Below are 18,588 nucleotides of genomic sequence, written 5' to 3' on the forward strand. Positions count from 1 at the left end.
ATTCTCAATTAAAGCTGTGACTAGTGAAGCACCCAGGCAACAATTGTTTATGTACAGCCTCTCCCATTTCAGCCACTGAAGATTGCAACTCTTCCAGAGTTGTCATAGGTCTTTTGGTGGCCTCCCTCACTAGTCCCCTTCTTGCATGGTTACTCAGTTTGAGGGTGGCTTGCTTTAGGCAGGTTTACAGCTGTGTCATATTCTTTCCATTTCTTGATGATTGACTTGACTGTATTCCAAGGGATGTTCAGTGACTCAGAAATTTCCTTGTGTCCATCTCCTGATTTGTGCTTTTCAATAACCTTTTCGCAGAGTTGCTGGGAGTTTTCTTTTGTCTTCATGGTGTAATTGTTACCAGGATACTGACTTACCAGCAGTTGGACCTTCCAGATACAGGTGTATTTTTAGTACAGTCAATTGAAACACCTTGACTGTACACGGGTCTCCAAAAACAGATGGCCATATAACTAATTATGTGACTTCTAAAACCATTTGGCTGCACCAGTGATTATTTGGTGTGTCATATTAAAGGGGTAGATTCTTCTGCAATTTTGTGTTTTATATTTGTAATCAATTTAGATCACTTTGTAGAGATCTGTTTTCACTTTGACATGAAAGATTTTTTTTGGTGATCAGTGTTAAAAAAGCCAAATTAAATCCACTATGATTCAATGTTGTAAAATAATAAAATATGAAAACTTCCAAGGGAACTGAAATACTTTTTGTAGGCGCTGTGCCTCTGGCTGATTCCTGTCTCCAATCAGAATGTTGTGCAACTGTTCAATGACACAGCTCACACCCCAGCACCAGAAAAGCAACATGCCAACTTGGCACGTCTGTGACTGCAGATAATTCAGTCTGATTTCAATTGGTTTTGATGAGTGCAGCTGACCCACCTATTTGGATCTGAACTGGACTTTGGCTGTACCTCCCAGAGAAGCTGTCGCCCTTGCGAGTAAAGAATACCAATTTGAATGTAAAATTCATTGGGAACTCATTCCTCCTGCACAAACCAGGTCCCATTATTTCTACCTATACTTGGTTGCTGTTGTGACATCCATGTTATTCTCTGCCATCAGATTTCTAAATGAATAATGGACCAACCTGTTAACACCACTTCACTGTTTTTGTTCTTCTTGCACTGCTTATTTTTTGTGTATATTTCTTTAGTATTTATTTATTACACTGTAATACTGTCACATAAATTTTATAACTTGTGTCAGTGATATTAAACGTAATTCTGATATACTTCAGTGAGGTTAGATGCTGTTTCAGTTCCTCCAGCTAATAACACTCACTGTGCTTATTATTGTCTATGAAAGGCAAGCATGAATTCCCCTGGAAAACCAAGGGTTTGCACTCAAGTTTTTATTGTATTGTATAGACAGGGTATAAACACCATGAAAATCAGCTTTCTGCAGCAGCACGGTGCATTACACAAGTTAATGACCTTAAATTGACATCAATTATCCATACATGACAAAATAAACATGTACATTGTGGGAGAGAGCAGGAATATAATTCTAAGTAGAATTGGACTTTTTCAGGTCAGTTCATTTCAAGAACCTGATGGCAGTGGGGAAGAAGTTGTTGAACTTTGATGTGTGGGTTTTTGGGCTCCCGTATATCCTGTCTGATGGCAACTTCAAGAAAAGGGTTTCACCTGGATGATGGGGTCCCTGGTGACGGATGTCATCTTCCTGAGACACTTGCCTTTTGGATATGTCCTTGTGGGGAGAGCGTGAGTGAAGAAACTGTGCATTGGAGTCTCCATACCAGGCCATGATGCAACCAGTCAGAATGCTTTTAATGGGCCATAGCTCTACTTACAATACTGAGTGACATTTATCAACTTTCTTTTGAATATTTCTCTTGAATAAGCTCTCTGAATATTTTCTAATGTAACTCAGTCTTTACATCATGGATTTTTAATCTAGGAATTGAACATCAAACCACTGAAATATTGCTATAATTTCACAGATCAGTCAACTGAGTTCATTGGAACTCACGTGGTCCTTTTACTGCTTCTCCGTTACTAAAGTTCTGCCATAACTTTTGTAGGAAATTTATCTAAATCGTTTTTATCCATTACAATGAACAAAACAGTTGGACTTGTATTATTTTGCAGGATGGTGTACAGAGTAAACACTTTATAAAACGTGCAAATAGTTCTTACAATATTGGGCTAAAGACTAAAATCTCAGCAGATCAAGTGGCATCTACAAAGGGAGAAACGGTTAATGATTCAAGTTCTGTGCTTTATGTCTTTTGTTTCTTTCCAGGACCGCCCTACCATGCAGCTGTACCAGCCTGGGGCGCGGAGCCGCAGCCGCTTAGTGGCGTTTTCAAAGTCTAGCGAAAGCAGCGTAAAGCCAGCAGAAGAAAGCGAGGAGAAAAAAGAGCCTGAGGCTTCTGGAAACATTGCTGAAAAGGCAAGCGAGGAATGAAAAGGCTGCTGCCCATTCAGTGATTGAGAAATCACAGTATGCCAGCCGTATGGGGAAATTCAAAAGTGCCCTTATTGGAGATGAGCTTGGAGAGTGAGAATGGTGCGTTTTGCTTGTCAGATTAAAACGTTTGAAACTGGTAGTTTCCCAATATTAAGAATGGAGGTTTCTTTTGCCATCACAGTTGTGACAGGTTACTGATGTGCAAGATTGCTACAGTTGGAGATAACTGGGATGTAAATTAGATGTGCTTACTAGACTGATGCTAGTAACTCTGAAAATGTACTAGCCAACAGCTTTGATAATGAGCTAATGATATCCCATTATTTACTTCAGGGGAGGCAAGTAGAAAGGATGTGTTCTGGTGGCTACAGCAGAATTACACCAGAAAATGCTAATAACTTACCTGAGCCGTAAGTTGATATAAATTTTAGTTCCACATTGCAGGTTAGAATATGAGAGACCAAATTCTTTGTGGCCTTATAGATTCCATCTGTGGTGGGAAGATCAATGAAAAGGCCCAAGGGAGTAAAATAAAATTGTTCTTTCATACTTGTCATAGGTGCTGTATCATTAGCTTTCTACCTGTCTAAGGTATATCAGTTGCAATTTGTATTGGAGATCATGTAATACTTCAGTTTTAAATCTAATCAACTGGTTCCAGTGATTTGTGCTTAAAATCTAAGTGTACTTTAGTATTGCTGTGCCAGTCCAGTGCTCATGATCCAAATTGTGTTCGATCATGAACGTGAGGGTAGTTGAAAACGATGATTCATTAAGGGACAAGTATGAATCGATCTGCTCTCTGTGCAACTTCCTCTTTCTTTCCTGTGCCTTGGGAAGTCCCCTACGATGTTGTTCCCTAGTCAGCCGATAGAGGGTGCCAGTAAGCTTGGTAACCAGGAGTCTGTTGTATTAGGAAATCTGAGGGGTGTGTGTGTGTGCTTTTTAAACAGTTGCTAGAATGGTAATCAGATCCTTGAGTTGGGAAAATGTTGATTTGAGTTTTTGTTTTGAGAGAGCGGTGTGGCTGACAGAACAAGAACAAACCTGTTTGGTAACTAATCCTTTAAGATTGTTAGTGATTTACCAAGTAAATGGATTTGGATCATGTGTAGTAAAATGAGAAAGAAAATTTTGGAGCCTGTTTCTTGATCCTGATTTGTAACATTGCCAGTTCCATCATTTCATGTTTAGTATCTCATAGATATTGTTCTTCAGGATCTGAGGTATTGGTGAAATCAAAAACAAATGCTAAGCCTGTATCAAACTTTTTTGGCTTTACTTTTAAAACAAATGTTGCAAATCTGTTTGTACATTCCAAGAACAGAGCTGTTGTAATAATTCCATCTATAGAAAGCTGAAACTTTTACTACATTCTCAAGGCAATATATTCTTTCCTATTGTTTCTTGTGTGTTTGTTTGTATTTTTCAATAGTGTTGAACACTTGCGATCAATAAATACCCATGCCAAGGTGTTGAGTCTTAATTTATCCAATCCTCAGTAGTTTAATGGCATTTTAGACTACTATAGAATCTTGCAAAAGGAGGCAGCATATACCTTAATCTTAAAGAGCTGTTTTCATTTATAGACTTTATTCCTATGGCCTTTGAAAGTAGTCCTCCTTCAAGTAATACTGTAAAATTGCTGTGAAATCTGTTTCTGTAGTATTCCAGTCCTGAGTGTAAAGGAATTTGAGCATTTTGTCCACTTGTTTAAAACTGTTACTCTGGTTCCCATCCATTTACTGGTGAAAATGGTTTCTCCGTATTTGTTCTATCAAAATCCTTTGAAGCCAAAGGTTATTGGGTTATCAGTAATAGAAGTTTGCAGTGCAATAATCCTAGCACCTGGTGATCCATGTAATACCCAGCACATAATACAGTCTTTATCTCTATAGTAACTTGCAAAACACTTCCTGAAAGACTCCAGAAGGATCTTTTAACGAAGCCAATGAACTTTGTTTTGAAAACTATTGTACAGATACTATTAACTGTCCCCTACACAAAAGAACAGTGTAGCACATGAATGGCCCTTCAGGCCACATTGTCTGTGCTAACCATAATGCGAAGCTAGCTCCGTCTGCAATGATCCATATCCCTCAAGTCCCTGTCTTTTATTATACCTGTCTAAATACTATCATAACTGCTTCTATAACTTCACCTGCTGGTGGTTTGAGGGACCTGCCATTCCATTTTTTTAAAACTTGGCTGGCAAATCTTGAAGCTTCTCCCTCATTCTAAACCTATACCCTCTGATATTTGACATTTCTTCCCTGGGGAAAAGACTGATCATCCACACGACTATGCCTTGCTTCACTCATATCATGAAACATATAAACCTGTATGAATATCATACCTAGATCTCATTAGGCAGAGAAGTTTGGTGACACAGTAATTCTTATGGGATTAGGATCCGGGAGTCTTGACTATTGATCCAGAGAACTTGAAATTGAATCCCACCATGGTAGTTTTGAAGTCATCATTAAATAAATATGGAATTTAAAGATAAAATAGTGTCAGTCATACCAACTGTGAAACATCTAAATGTTGTTTGACATTGAATTAGATATTATAGTCTGCAGTTCCTGTTTATACAATGAATCTCATCAATGTATTCTTAATATACCACCTGCTGCAAAGTTATGTGTCCTTTTCACTCCTGATATTCTGTGGAGGGAACTGTAAATTTTATGCCCCAGATTTACTCCAGATAACTGTTGGTGGTTACCATGGGTTCTAGTTGGAAAGTGCTGATTGGTTTGCTAGCTCCTGAACTGACTGCCTACAGCCAACCCAATCACCTTGTGCTGACGGAAGCCCAAATCTCTAGTTGCATGCATCATTAAGCCACCTCTGCCTCTTAAATGGCCTGATTTTACCCAGAGTTACAACACAGAACAGTGCAGCACAATACAGGCCCTTTGGCTGACGATGCTACGCCAACCTTTTAAACTACTCTTAAGATTAATCTAGCCTTTCCTTCCCACATAGCCATCTAAGCTTAAAACAACATCTAATGTCCCTTTCCTAAAGGAAATCCACATCGTTGTTGTCTCCAGCCTGTCTGTCACACTAGACCAGCCAATGTGGTTGACTCTCCCTTTTTAAACTCTCAGTAATCTCCAACTCCTGTGACTGGATTCTTTCAGAGAGACGCAAGCCACAACACAATTCAGGTGCTGCTTTGTTTAGCATGTTGCAGATATTGTGGTTCTGAAAATCAAAAACATACTTCCCAAAAAGCAAGTAATGTTTCTTTTCCTTTGCATTAAGAGACAATGGGAAGAAAATATTAAAACTAAAATCATTGACGTCATCTGTAAAATTGACTGATTTAAGGTTTGTTTGAAACTAGCTGTAGTAGGAGGGGAATGATATTCCTTGCAGACTACAGTTCTCAGAATGTAGAGCAATTTAGTGGATTGACTGATAGCTTTTCCTTTGTGGTCTATCAGTTATCTTAATGATGGGTTTCTCTTGCTGATGATCAATAGTGTCGATGTGGTTTCACTTGCTGCTGCATTTCGCAGTTGGTGTTTGAAAAAACTATTATTATTATTGTTTATTGTTCCTTAACCATAACAAATCTCTAATTAAGACTCAGATTTACTGGGATTACATCAGGGATGAGGGAGTTGAGCCTGGTGGAGAGAGAGAGAGAGAGATGAGATGATAGACAAGATCATAAAGCAAATATTCAAAGTGGTAAAAGTATTTGATAAGCAAATATGATGAAGCAAGTTTCTGTAGTAGAAGTCATTAATTTAAAACATTTGAGGAAAGAACTAAAGGTGAAAATGAAGAAACGTCTCTTCGTAAAGTAAATTCTTATGGGAAGTGCTTTCCTCTTGAATAAACTCCTCAGGCTTAGAAAAATAGAGGGCTATGGGTAAAGCCTAGCTAGTTCTAAGGTAGGGACATGTTCGGCACAGCTTTGTGGGCCGAAGGGCCTGTATTGTGCTGCATGTTTTCTGTGTTTCTGAACATCAAAGCAGGTGCAGAGTTAAACCAGCTAGCCCATTGAGTCTGCTAATCATTGGAAGATCAAAGCTGGTTTCAAAGTTCAAAGTAAATGTATCATCAAAATACACATATGTCACCATATACTACCTTGAGATTCAATTTCTTGCAGGCATTCACAGTAGAACAAAGAAATACGATATCAGAGAGGAAAAAATAGACCAACAAACCAATATGCCAAAATAAGACATTGTGCAAATATAAATAAATAATACTGAGATTGTAATTTACAGAGTCCTTGTATCTGTAGGCTGTGGAATCAGTTCAGAGTTGAGGTAAGTGGAGTTATCCACGCTGGTTCAGGAACCTAGGAACCTGAACAGCAGCCAATCAGTGAACGGGAGCGTGAGCAGCAGAAGTGATGTCACATAGGTCCACGATTGAAGATTTAAAAAGCAGCGCTTCATGGCAGTTTTCGGAGTTTGAACTGCGGCTAATCAGTGGGATTTATTAGCAAGGGCAAATAAAAGTAAGGCAGGGGTTTTAGCTCATCAGGCTCGGGCAAGGTAAGTATCTGGTAAGTTTCTTTATTCTTCAATCCTCATCTGTTGGGCATGGAGGAGTGAGAGATACTCCAAGGGCATTGTTATGTTCTTTGTGTAAGATGTGGGAATTCGGGGAGACCTACAGCTTCCTAGATAACCACATCTGCGTCTCAGCGAATGTGTTAAGGAACTGGAACTGCAGCTCATATGGGAGAATGAGGAAGTGATAGACAGGGAGGTAGTCACCCCTCGTTGCAGGAGCAAGTTAACTAGATAACTGTTAGGTGAAGGAAGGGAAATGGGCAACCAGTATGGAGTACCCCTGTGCCATTTTCCTCTAAGTACAGTTTTAGATACTGTTGGGGGGACAACCTAATGGGGAGGAGCTGGGTCTCTGGTCTGAGTCTACCACTGTGGCTCACAAGAGAAGAGAGGTAAAGAGGACTGAAATAGTGATAGGAGATTCCATAGTTAGAGGAACAGAGACACCCAGATGCTATGTTGCCTGCCAGGTGCCTGGGTCAGGAATGTCTCAGGTCCACTGCGTTCTAAAGGGGAAGGGTAAGCAACCAGAAGCCTTGCTACATATTGGCACCAATGTCATCAGTAGGAAAGGGAAGGAGGTCCTGAGGAGAAATTTTAGGAGCTAGGTAGAAAGGGAAAAGTAGGGCTGCCTGGGTAGTAATCTCTGGATTGCTGCCTGTGTCATGTGCCAGTGAGGGTAAGAATGGGAGCAGTTGGCAGATAAATGTGTGGTTGAAGAGCTGGTACAGGGAGCAGGGGTTCAGATTCTGGATCACTGGGATCTCTTCTGGGAAGGTACGGCCTGTACAAAAGGAACCTGAAGGGGACCAATATCCTAGCAGGCAGGATTTAAACTAATTTGGAAGGGGGATGGGACAGTTGGTATACAAATCGGCAGCGTATAGTGATACTGCTAGCAAGAACAGGCTGATGATGGGGCAAAATTGCAATCAGTGGGATGAGTTGCAATGTAAAAGGCTGGGGGACAAAATTGAAAAGGGTGATGAATACAGGACTGAAGATGTTATATCTGAGTGGATTCTACTACTACTACGTCGACTCAGGCCTTGCCTTGCTACGGGTACCACGTGGCCCAGTACTACCTGTCTCTGGTCGGGTTGTCAGTGACTCAACCAGCTCACCCCCGGTGCACTATAGTTAACAGGGGAGGAGGGTGTGTAGGCACCCAGCAGGACTAAAAACAAAACCTGTCAAAGGGCGGATGAACTCTTTGTGAGTCAACGGCCATCTACTGTCCGTGTGAGCAGTGGCGCACCACACAGTCTTCCATTTTGTGCCTTGTAAGGTATGAGTGGATTCAGTATATGGAATTAGGTAGATGAACAGTTACAGACTGGCAAGTATGTGGGCATCACTGGTCATGGCTGAAGGAAGATTATAGCTAGGAGCTTAATGTCAAAGAATACACATTTTATCAAAAGCATAGACGGGTAGGCAGAGATTGACGTGGCTCTGTTGGTTTTAAAAAAAAAAAAATGAAATCAAATCCTTAGAGGTCTCAAAGGACTGGAAGGTGTAGAATCCTTGTGGGTAGAGCTAAGAAACTGATGAGAGTCGTATACTAGTCTCCGAACAGTAGCCAGGATGTGGGCAACAAAGTTTACAACAGGAGATAGAAAATGTGTTTCAAAAGGGAAATGTTACGATAGTCATGGGGGTGTTTCATTATACAGGTAGATTTGGAAAATCAGGTTGGTGCTGCATCCCAAGAGGGGGAGTTTATAGAATGCCTACAAGATGGCTATTAAGAGCAGCTTGTGTTTGAACCCACTAGGAGATCAGCTATTCCGGATTTGCTGTTGTGCAATGAACTGGAATTGATTAGAGAGCTTAAGGTAAAATGCAGTGATCATAATATTGAAGAATTCATCCTGCAGTTTGAGAGGGATAAGCTCAAGTCAGATGTATCAGTATTACAGTGCAGTACAAGGAATTACTGAGGCATGAGAGAGAAGCTGGCCAAAGTTAATTGGAAGAGAACCCCAGCAGGGATGACAGCAGAGCAGCAATAACTGGAATTACTGGGAGCAATTTGGAAAGCGCAGGGTAGATGGATCCCAAAGAAGTGTTCTAAAGGGAGGATGGCATAACCGTGAATATAAAGAGTAAAAGAGAGGCAAGAATATATATCAGACTACTGGAAAATGTTGCTGGAGATGGGGTACAAGGAAATGATGGATGAACTGTGGAAGACTCTAGCAGTATGCCAAAAGTCTGAGTGTTGGGGACATAAGCATGTGAAGTTGTCATTACTCAGGAGAAGGTTCATGGAAAATTGAAAGGTCTGAAGGTAGATAAATTACCCGAGGTAGATGGTGTACACCCCAGGGTTCTGAAAGAGGTGACTGAAGCAATTGTGGAGACATTAATTAGATTGTTCTAAAATCAATAGATCTGGCATTATTCTGGGAACTGGAAAGTTGCAAATGTCACTCCACTCTTCAAGAAGGGAGAGTGGCAGAAGAAAGGAAATTATAGGACAGTTAGTCTGACCTCTGATTGGGAAGATGTTGAAGTTGATTGTTAGGGATGTGGTTTCGGAGTGCTTGGAGGCACATGATAAAAGAGGCCAAAGTCAGCATAGCTTCCTTAAGAGGAAATCTTACTTGATACATCTGTTGAAATTCTTTGTAGAAATAACAAGTGGAATACACAATAGAGAATTGGCTGATGTTGTGTACTTGGATTTTTAGAAGACCTTTGACAAGGTGCCACACATGAGACTGCTGAACAAGTTAAGAGCCCATGGGAAAGAGGGAATTTTCTGTTCACTGCCAGTGAATAATGGTGTTCAACAGGGGTCTGTGTTGGGACCACTTCATTTTACATTATATGTCAATGATTTGGATGACAGAATTGATGGCTTTGTGGTGAGGTTTGTGGACAATACAAAAATAGGTGTAGGGGTAGATAATGTGGATGATTCAGAAGGGAGGCTGCAGAAGGATTTAAAATGTTCTCTGAATGGAGAGAAAATACAAAAATCCAAGGTGCAAAGGGCCTGGGGAGACCTCGTGCAGGATTCCCTAAAGGTTAATTTACTGGTTGAGTCAGTTATGAGAAAGGCAAATACAACTTTATCATTCATTTTGAGTGGACTAGAATATAAAAGCAAGAATGTAATGTTGAGACTTTATAAGGCACTAGTAAGTCCTCACTTGGAGCATTGTGAGCAGTTTTGGGCCCCTTTCTTAGAAAGGAAGTACTGACATTGGAGAGGATTCAAAGAAGTTCATGAGAATAATCCCGGGAATGAAAGGGTTACTATATGAGAACTCATTGATGGCTCTGGTCCAGTACTCACTGGGATTCAGAAGAATGAAGGAGGACCTCATTGAAACTGATCAAATGTTGAAAAGCTCAATAGAGTGGATGTGGAGAGTATGTAGTACTGCCCACTTAAAATGAAGATGAGAAGGAATGTCTTTAGCTGGAGAGTAGTGAGTCTGTTGAATTCATTACCACAGGGAGGCCAAGTCATTGGGTATATTTAAGGCAGAGGTCTATAGGTCCTTGATTGGTCAAGGCATGAAGGGTTACAGGGAGAAGGCAGGAAATTGGAACTGACAGGTAGATGGATCAGCCATAATGAAATGGTGGATCAGACTCGATGGACCAAACAGCCTAATTCTGCTCCTATATCTTATGATCTTATTGTTCCTAAACCCATAGGGCCTCAGACCCCTGTGTCTCCCTCCTGATGGCAACAATAAGAATGGAGCATAGCCTGAATGGTGGGGGTTCTGGATGGATGCTGTGTTCTAGTGGCAGGTCTCCTTGGTGTTAGCTTTAACTCCTCTTTCTTCTGTTCTCCATAACCTTTGCGTATAAACAGTTCCCTAGGTGTGATCTCAAAATTCAGTATAGTGTGCCACCTACTTTTATACACTAACCCCTTTACAATCAAAATTCAAAGTAAATTTGTTGCCAAAGTATATATGTCACTATAAATACCCTGCGATTCATTTTCTTGTGGACATAATCAATCAATGTGGAGTACATTCAGCCAGAGACTCATTCCACCGAGATGCAACACTGAGCGTCATGGGAAGTCATTCCTGCCTGTGGCCATCAAACTTTACAACTCCTCCCCTGGAGGGTCAGACACCCTGAGCCAATAGACTGGTCCTGGACTTATTTCCATCTGGCATAATTTACATATTAATTACTTATGATTTTATATTGTTATATTTATACTCTATTCTTGATTGGTGCAACTGTAACGAAACCCAATTTCCCTCGGGATCAATAAAGTATGTCTATCTAAATCCATAATAGAATCAGTGTTCAAAAGACAAACTGTGCAAATAAAGAAAGATAATAATAAAAATAAATAAGCAAGAAATATTGAGAATATGAAATAGTCCTTGAAAGTGGTCCCTAGGCTGTGAAAACATTCAATGATGGGGCAACTGAAGTTGAATGAAGTTGTCCCCTTTGGTTGAAGAGCCTGATGGTTGAGGGGTAATAACTGTTCCTGATGGTATGACTCCTGAGGCTCCTGCACCACCTTCCCAATGGTAGCAACGAGAAGAGAGCTTGTCCTGGGTCGTGGGGGTCCTTGATAATGGATGCTGCTTTTCTGTGACAATACTTCATGTAGATGTGCTCAATGATGGGGAGGTCTTTAGCTGTGATGGACTGGGCTGTATGGACACTTTTTCTAGGGTTTTCCATTCAAGGGCGTTGGTGTTTGCTTACCAGGCTGTGATGCAGCCAGTCAATGTATTCTCCACTACCCATCTACAAAAGTTTGTCAAAGCTTTAGATATCATGCGAAATCTTCACAAACTTCTAAGGAAATAGAAGTGCTGCTGTGCTCTCTTCGTAATTGCACTTGCATGCTGGGCCCAGGACAGGTCCTCTGAAATAATGACACTCAGGAACTTAAAGCTGCTGACTCTCTCTACCACTAATTTTATGGAGAACTAGCTCATGGACCTTTGGTCCCTTCCTCCTGAAGTCGGCTCCTTGGTCTTGCTGACACTGAGTGAGAGGTTGTTATGACACCACTCAGCCAGATTTTCAGTCTCTCTCCTATATGCTGATTCATCACCACCTGATTCTGGCTATGGCGGTGATGTTGTCAGCAACCTTGAATATGGCGTTGGAGCTGTGCTTCGCCATGCAGTCATAAGTGTAGAGCAGGGGACTAAGCACACAGCCTTTTGGTGCACCAGTGCTGATGGATAAGGATAAAGATATCATTTGCCTTTCAAATTACTTCTTGTCTGCCAGGCACATATGTCAGGAACATTCTGCAGTCTCTCTCCATTGAAAATAATAGCATTTCTTTCAAGGGGAATAGAATATAAAAGCAAGGAAATAATGCTAAGCTTTTGTAAGAAACTAGTCAGGCAGCACAGTATTGTCAGCAGTTTTAGGGCCCGTATCTCAGAAAGGATGTGCTGTCATTGGAGACGGTCCAGAGGAGGTTCACGAGAATGATTCTGGGAGAGAAGGGGTTAACATATGAGGAGTGTTTGGCAGCTTTGGGTCTGTACTCACTGGAATTTGGAAGAATGTAGGAGAGATCTCATTGAAACCTATGGAATGTTGAAAAGATCAGATAAGCTGGATATGGAGAGGATGTTTCCTCTGGTGGGGGGTATCCAGAACTAGAGGGCACAGCCTCACAATTGAGGAGTGACCTTTTAGAACAAAGGTAAGGAAGATTTTTTTAGCCAAAGAGTGGTGAATCTGTGGAATGCTCTGTCACAGACTGCAGTGGGGGCCATGCGGAAGTTGATCGTTTCCTGATCGGTCAGGACATCAAAGGATATGGCGAGAAGACATGAGTATGGCGTTGAGTGGGATCCAGGATCAGCCATGATGGAATACCAGAGCAGACTCAATGGGCTGAATGGCCTAATTCTGCTCCTATATCTTATGGTTTTATGGATTCACTTAACTCATCTTTGTTTTCACTCCTCAGAGGGTGGTGAACCTCTGAAATTCTGTGTCCCAGCAGGTGATAGAAGCTAGGTCACTGCAAGTATTTAGAGTGGAGCTGAATAAATATTTGACAGAGCAGGATGCTTCTTTGGTCAGTTTGGTAATAAGGCATAGTGGTTAGCACAGCACCAGCAACCCAGGTTCAGTTCCCCCTGTCTGTAAGAAGTTTGTAGCTTCTCTCCATGACCACATGGGTTTCCCTGTGTACTACAGTTTTCTCCCACATGCCAAAGATGTCAGGGTTGGTAGGTTAACCAGGTGATGTGGGCTTAGTGGGCTGGGAGGACCTGTGTGTGTCTCTAAATAAATATTAACTAAATTAATTTCATAATGTATTTGCATAAAAGCATTTTTGAAACTAACATATCCATTGAATACCAATAATATTTAGTCACAAGACAGAAAGTCCAAAATATCTGAAATGTTAGCAGTGGCTAAATGGTCCTGTCAGTTCAATCCATAAATGTCAGTTGGTATTTGCAACTAATGCAGAATCTTATTGCAATGGCTGGAGTGATCGAAGTTATTGATGTTCCAAACCTGGCACCAATGCAAAACATTTTCCATTCCACGGAGTAGGTTCTTCCGCACTCCACAACCCCGATGAAACCCTGACCTAATCACGGGACAAAGACCCTTCGTCGCTCAGACCGCGACGCTACCATGGCGCCATGTTTACGATCACTTGTATGAAGTAGCTATTTGTGATTAGACGGATCTAGTTTGAAACAGCAGTGTGTTTCTCGAATATAGTGCTTATCCTTATTTAACACCAGTCTTTATAGAATAACTATTTTGAAGAGGCAAGAATCATTAAATGTTTTAACTATTGGCCAGCGGTACTGCACGAAGGTGCATACAGCTCGCCTGGGAAACCTAGCTAAAGTGAAACGAACTTAAGATAGAATTGTTGTGTAGCTTGCATCTCAGTGCAGAAGTTGTAATGTAAATACACAGGGCTTGTATTTATTTCATTCTTCAACTGCAGTTCCCACAACCTAGATCACTCGAAAGATAAGCACCTGGTAATGTCCCAAGTCATAAGATCCTGAAATGTAAATAGGAATCTGTTCCTGCCTCACTGCGTCTGAAGTAAAAACAAGATTCCCATTCAACAGCACTGCGAACCTTCCAGGATTTGTGTGGCACACCACCACATTCACAAGTGCAACAAGGGATTTACAGTGAATGCTGGGTTTGTCAATGATGCCCACATCCTGCGTTTGAATGAAATGCTTATGTCGCAAATCATCCAGTATGCTTGGCAACTGGCCTCTTCAAAATTAACCCATTGCATTCTTGAATGCAACAAGTACACTTGTGATTTAAGCACATGTTCCCTGTTTTTCAGCATGTAGGACAGAGGGTGATAGGCAGCGTTCCAGGTGGCTCAGTAGCGTGGTGGTCAGCATAACACTTTACAGAGACAGTGATCATGATCGGGTTTCAATTCCCAGCGCTGGCTGTAAGGAGTGTGTATGTTCTTCCCCGTGACTGTGTGGGTTTCCTCCGGGTGCTCCAGTTTCCTCCCACCTTCCGAAAACGTACAGGTTAGGGTTAATAGTTATGGGCATGTTATGTTGGCGCTGGAAGCGTGTTGAAACTTGCGGACTGCCCCCAGCACAATGTTCCGACTGTGTTGGTCAATGGCACAAACAACAAATTGTACAGTATGTTTCAATGCACAGGTGTCAGATAAAGCTAATCTTTCATCTTTAATGTGATACATGGATAGCTATCAAAAATGTTGCACCCTGGTTGGGAATTTTGTAAAAAGTTTAAGACGCAGGGAAAACTGGGCCAGTCCTGAGCTGAATCTCTAAATTTAAAAAAAATGAAATTAAAAATCAGAAAATGCAATACAATTGAGACTTTTCAGCATACAATGGACGAAAAAAACTGATCAAATTTAATTAGCATATCCTTTATCAAACTGAAAAAAAAGTTAAACCAGCTGTTTATTAAATTGCAAACACAAGAGATTCCACAAGTGCTGGAAATCCAAAGCCCCACACACAAAATGCCAGCAGATCAGGCAGCATCTTTGGAGAGGAATAAACAGTCGACATTTTGGGGTGAATAGCCTTGGCCATGGATTCATTTCCATAGATGTTGCCTGACCTGCTGAGTTCCTCCAGCATGTTGTGTGTTTTGCTCTGTTTATTAGATCACTTGCATCCCATATCTTCAAGCTGCTTAACACCACACTCGATGCAAAATTAAACAGACTGAAGCACGACGAATCAGAAATTACTGGCCAAGATTCAGGACAGAGGGCTGTGGAGTGGAGCAGAAATAGTAAACCATTGGTTGTGATGGTATTTTTTAAAACCTGTTTTTCAGTATGTTTGTATCCAATATGAAAGTGAAACTACAATTTTCCCACAATATTTTGAAAATTTAGTATTGTATTATTTCAGATCTAGTATATAATGTCTCTACCAGCACTTTGCAACTAGCTTAAACAAAATATTTCACAATAAATCTCATTTTCCAGTTGCTTTTATTGTCTCCATTATTAATCCTAGTCTTTATAATTGATACTCAATCACACAATCAAATTACACATAGTAATAAGCCATCTTGAAAAAGATCGTCAGCTACACACTTATGGTACAAAATAGAGATTTCTAGTACAAAAGTTCCTGAATGAAGTAAAATTTAAACCGATTTTTTGGAAAACATACTGAAAATAAATATAAAGAGAAGAGATTCTGCAGATGCTGAAAACCCTGAGTAACACACACAAAATGCTGGAGGAACTCAGCAGACCAGGCAGAATCTGTAGAAAGAATGAACAGTTGACCCTCATCAGGACGGGAGGGGAAGGGGGAAGAAGTCAGAATAAGCAGCTGGAAGGAGGGGAACGAGTACAGGCTGGAAGGTGATAGGCGAAACCAGGCAAGGGACAAGGTAGGTGAGTGGGGAAAATAAATATAGTCTAAGATCTAGTATTAAATCTTATCAATTCAGTAGCATCATCACACAATTACCATCGTCACCAGGTACCAAATCTATTATTTTCCTTATTTATAAATTGCACATAAAAATAACGACTAAGAAATTCCAGTACTACTCCCAGAACACATACTGTAGTTACTTGTGGGAAGTATAGATGTGACACCTCATCGTGCAAGGACTCTTAAAAGCTTTTTTTGATTAAATTTACCATTTGAAAATGGAAACCATTATGTTATAAAATGTCAGGAAAATATATCATTATTTCGAGAGCAAATAATTGTGCTCGAACGCAATTCAAACGCACTGTCACGTTAAATTTTAGACATTAATGTTCGTTGGCTCATTTGCTGTCTGGCAGAGATTCCTTCGCAGAGGTAAAGTGCTTCGGGGTGCCCCGTCAATAGGAACATGGTTGGTGCTATAGAAAATCTAGTAGTGCCGGGTTCTCAGTCTACACCGCGTCTATAGTGTACGCAGTCTAAAACGAGGTGCGTTTCCACCAACGCCGATAATTTGCTTGTAAGATTCTCTGCAATGAGGCGATTACAGGGAATTGGGGCTTTTTCAACTGACCGTCCACCTGAGTTTCCTCCGCCTCCTGCGACCGGGCGCACTTCTTGGAGTGGTCTGCCGTCCCGTGCGGGCGCTCCCGGTTCTCCGCCCCGACCAGCTCCCGGAATTTGCCGGGGACCCCGCTGGCCAGGTAATGCCAGGCTTTCCTACCGCCGAAGTCACGGGCGTCCACGTCGACGTTGTAGGCGCCGATCAGTAGCTTGATGACCATCTGGTGTCCCTGCATGGCCGCCAGGTGCAAGGGTGTGTGACCCCCTCCCCCGGCCCGACAGTTCAGGTCCGGGCTCAAGCCGCGATCTTCCGCCAGGCGCACCAGTTCCCGCAGCGCGCCGTCGTTTCCCTGCTTGGCGAGCCAGTGCGCCGCCGTCAGCCCCGTCACCGGATCTTTCCTGTTCAACAGACCGGGCACCGAGTCCAGCAGAGCGGCCAGCTTCTCCAGATCGCCTCCGGCCGCTGCCATCATCCACTCGTGCTCGGCCAGACCCTCGTCCATCGGGTCCTCTCCATCCAGCCGCTGATCTGCCGCTACTTTCCTGCTCTGCGCCCGAGCCCCCGCGCTCACGCCGGAGTCGCACCGCTCCAGCCGCAAACTTCGGCGGGAGATCCGGCGGGAGATCCGGCGAGCTGCGAGCGACCCCGTCAGCGGCTGCGTCCGCGCCGCATTTGCGCCGACCAGTTCGTCCGTCGCTTGCAAGAAGCGACCCAGGAGGTTGGACAGGCGGTTGACGTCCTCCAAGACCCGGCCGTAGGTCGGACAGTGGCGGTCGCTGCCCTTGGTGGGCAGCGTGTCCCAGTCGCGGTCCGCAGCCACCAGCCGATCTCCCTCGGGGGTCTGAGCCAGGTGTACTCCCTTGGTGGCTGGAAGGAACCGACCGCGGCTCGCCTCGATCTTCTCAAACATCCCGAGCCCGCTGGAGTCCTACCGCGTAAGGATCGTGCTCGGAGAGTCCAAAGTCCAAAATGAATTAGCGAACAAATGAGCCTTGAGTCACAGCTCGCTGCACCCTGCGCTACGGCACGCCCCCCGCGGAATTTCCATCACGCGGAAGGCCAAACAGGCGTAGGCACCCGCTGGTCTCCTCAAATCGGCTCTCGCTTCTACTTTCTGCTTCTCATAAACTAGAGGACATGCATCTAAATTAAAAGGGGGAAAGTTTAAAGGAGATCTTTTTTTTCTTTACGCAGAGTGGCAACGTACTGTGTTACTGTTGTAGACAGCTAACTTATATTTCTGACTGAGCAACCTTGCGACAATTTACTTTGGGATAAATGAAATTTTATCTTATTTTATATCTGGGTCTATTGCCCGTGACCATAAAACATAGGAGCAGAATAAGGCAATTCGGCCCATCTAATCTGCCTTGCCATTCTATCACGGTTGATTGTTTAATCCCTCTTAAACCTATTCTCCTGCCTTCTCCCCGCACCTTTTGTCGCCCTTACTGATCAAGTACAGTACGTGTCAACCTCCGCGTTAAATATACCCAAAGACTTGGCCTCCACAACAGTCCTTATCAATGAATTCCACAGATAAATTCCGCCTGATCTCTTTTCTGAGCGACACCCTTCTATACTGAGGCTGTGCCCTCTGGTCGTAGACTCACCCACGATTGGAAACATCCACCCCACTTTCACTCTGTCTCGGCGTTTTCAATATTCGATATTGAATATATTGATACCGACCCTTACTGAACCTATAAGACACTGTTGATAAATCTGTTTTGCAGGAAGTTTACTGTAAACTACAACTTGAGTAAACAGTGCAATAGAATGGAACGGTGAGGTAGGGTTGTAGTGTTTATGATCAGAAGATATAGGAGCATATTAGGCCATTTGGCCCATCGAGTCTGCTCTGTCATTTTATCATGGTTAATCCCATTTTCCTCTCAGCCCCAATCCTGTCACCTTTTCATCTTTCCATTTATTCCTTTCCCAGATACATTACCTCCTTCAGAATCCATCACCACCATTTATACCCTTCAGGAAACGTTCAGAAATCTGAGAGAGAGAGAGAGAGAGAGGGGGGAGAGAGAGAGGAGAGAGAGGGGGGAGAGAGAGACAGAGAGAGAAGAGAGAGAGAGGGAGAGAGAGGGGGAGAG

General features: G+C 42.4%; 2 protein-coding genes across 2 annotated transcripts in view; one reads left to right on the forward strand and one right to left on the reverse strand.

The window, feature by feature from the left end:
• upf3b (UPF3B regulator of nonsense mediated mRNA decay) overlaps positions 1 to 3,924 on the forward strand; it is a 28,309-nt gene extending 24,385 nt beyond the window's left edge. Inside the window, exon 10 of the mRNA XM_072270977.1 lies at positions 2,283 to 3,924. Within this exon, the coding sequence (XP_072127078.1) occupies positions 2,283 to 2,447 (165 nt within the window). The 3' untranslated portion in view covers positions 2,448 to 3,924. The remainder of the gene's footprint in view (positions 1 to 2,282) is intronic.
• Positions 3,925 to 15,441: 11,517 nt separating this feature from the next.
• sowahd (sosondowah ankyrin repeat domain family d) lies at positions 15,442 to 17,588 on the reverse strand. The gene has a single exon (XM_072271322.1). It carries the CDS (start codon positions 17,388 to 17,390, stop codon positions 16,395 to 16,397), a length of 996 nt encoding a protein of 331 aa, XP_072127423.1. The 5' UTR covers positions 17,391 to 17,588; the 3' UTR covers positions 15,442 to 16,394.
• Positions 17,589 to 18,588: the final 1,000 nt, after the last annotated feature.

Source organism: Mobula birostris, chromosome 10 (assembly GCF_030028105.1).
Source record: "Mobula birostris isolate sMobBir1 chromosome 10, sMobBir1.hap1, whole genome shotgun sequence".
Taxonomy (NCBI): Eukaryota; Metazoa; Chordata; class Chondrichthyes; order Myliobatiformes; family Myliobatidae; genus Mobula; species Mobula birostris.

Bases quoted from the DNA above. Each gene is read 5' to 3' on its own strand.
- sowahd (XM_072271322.1), bottom strand. From the start codon at position 17,390: ATGTTTGAGAAGATCGAGGCGAGCCGCGGTCGGTTCCTTCCAGCCACC.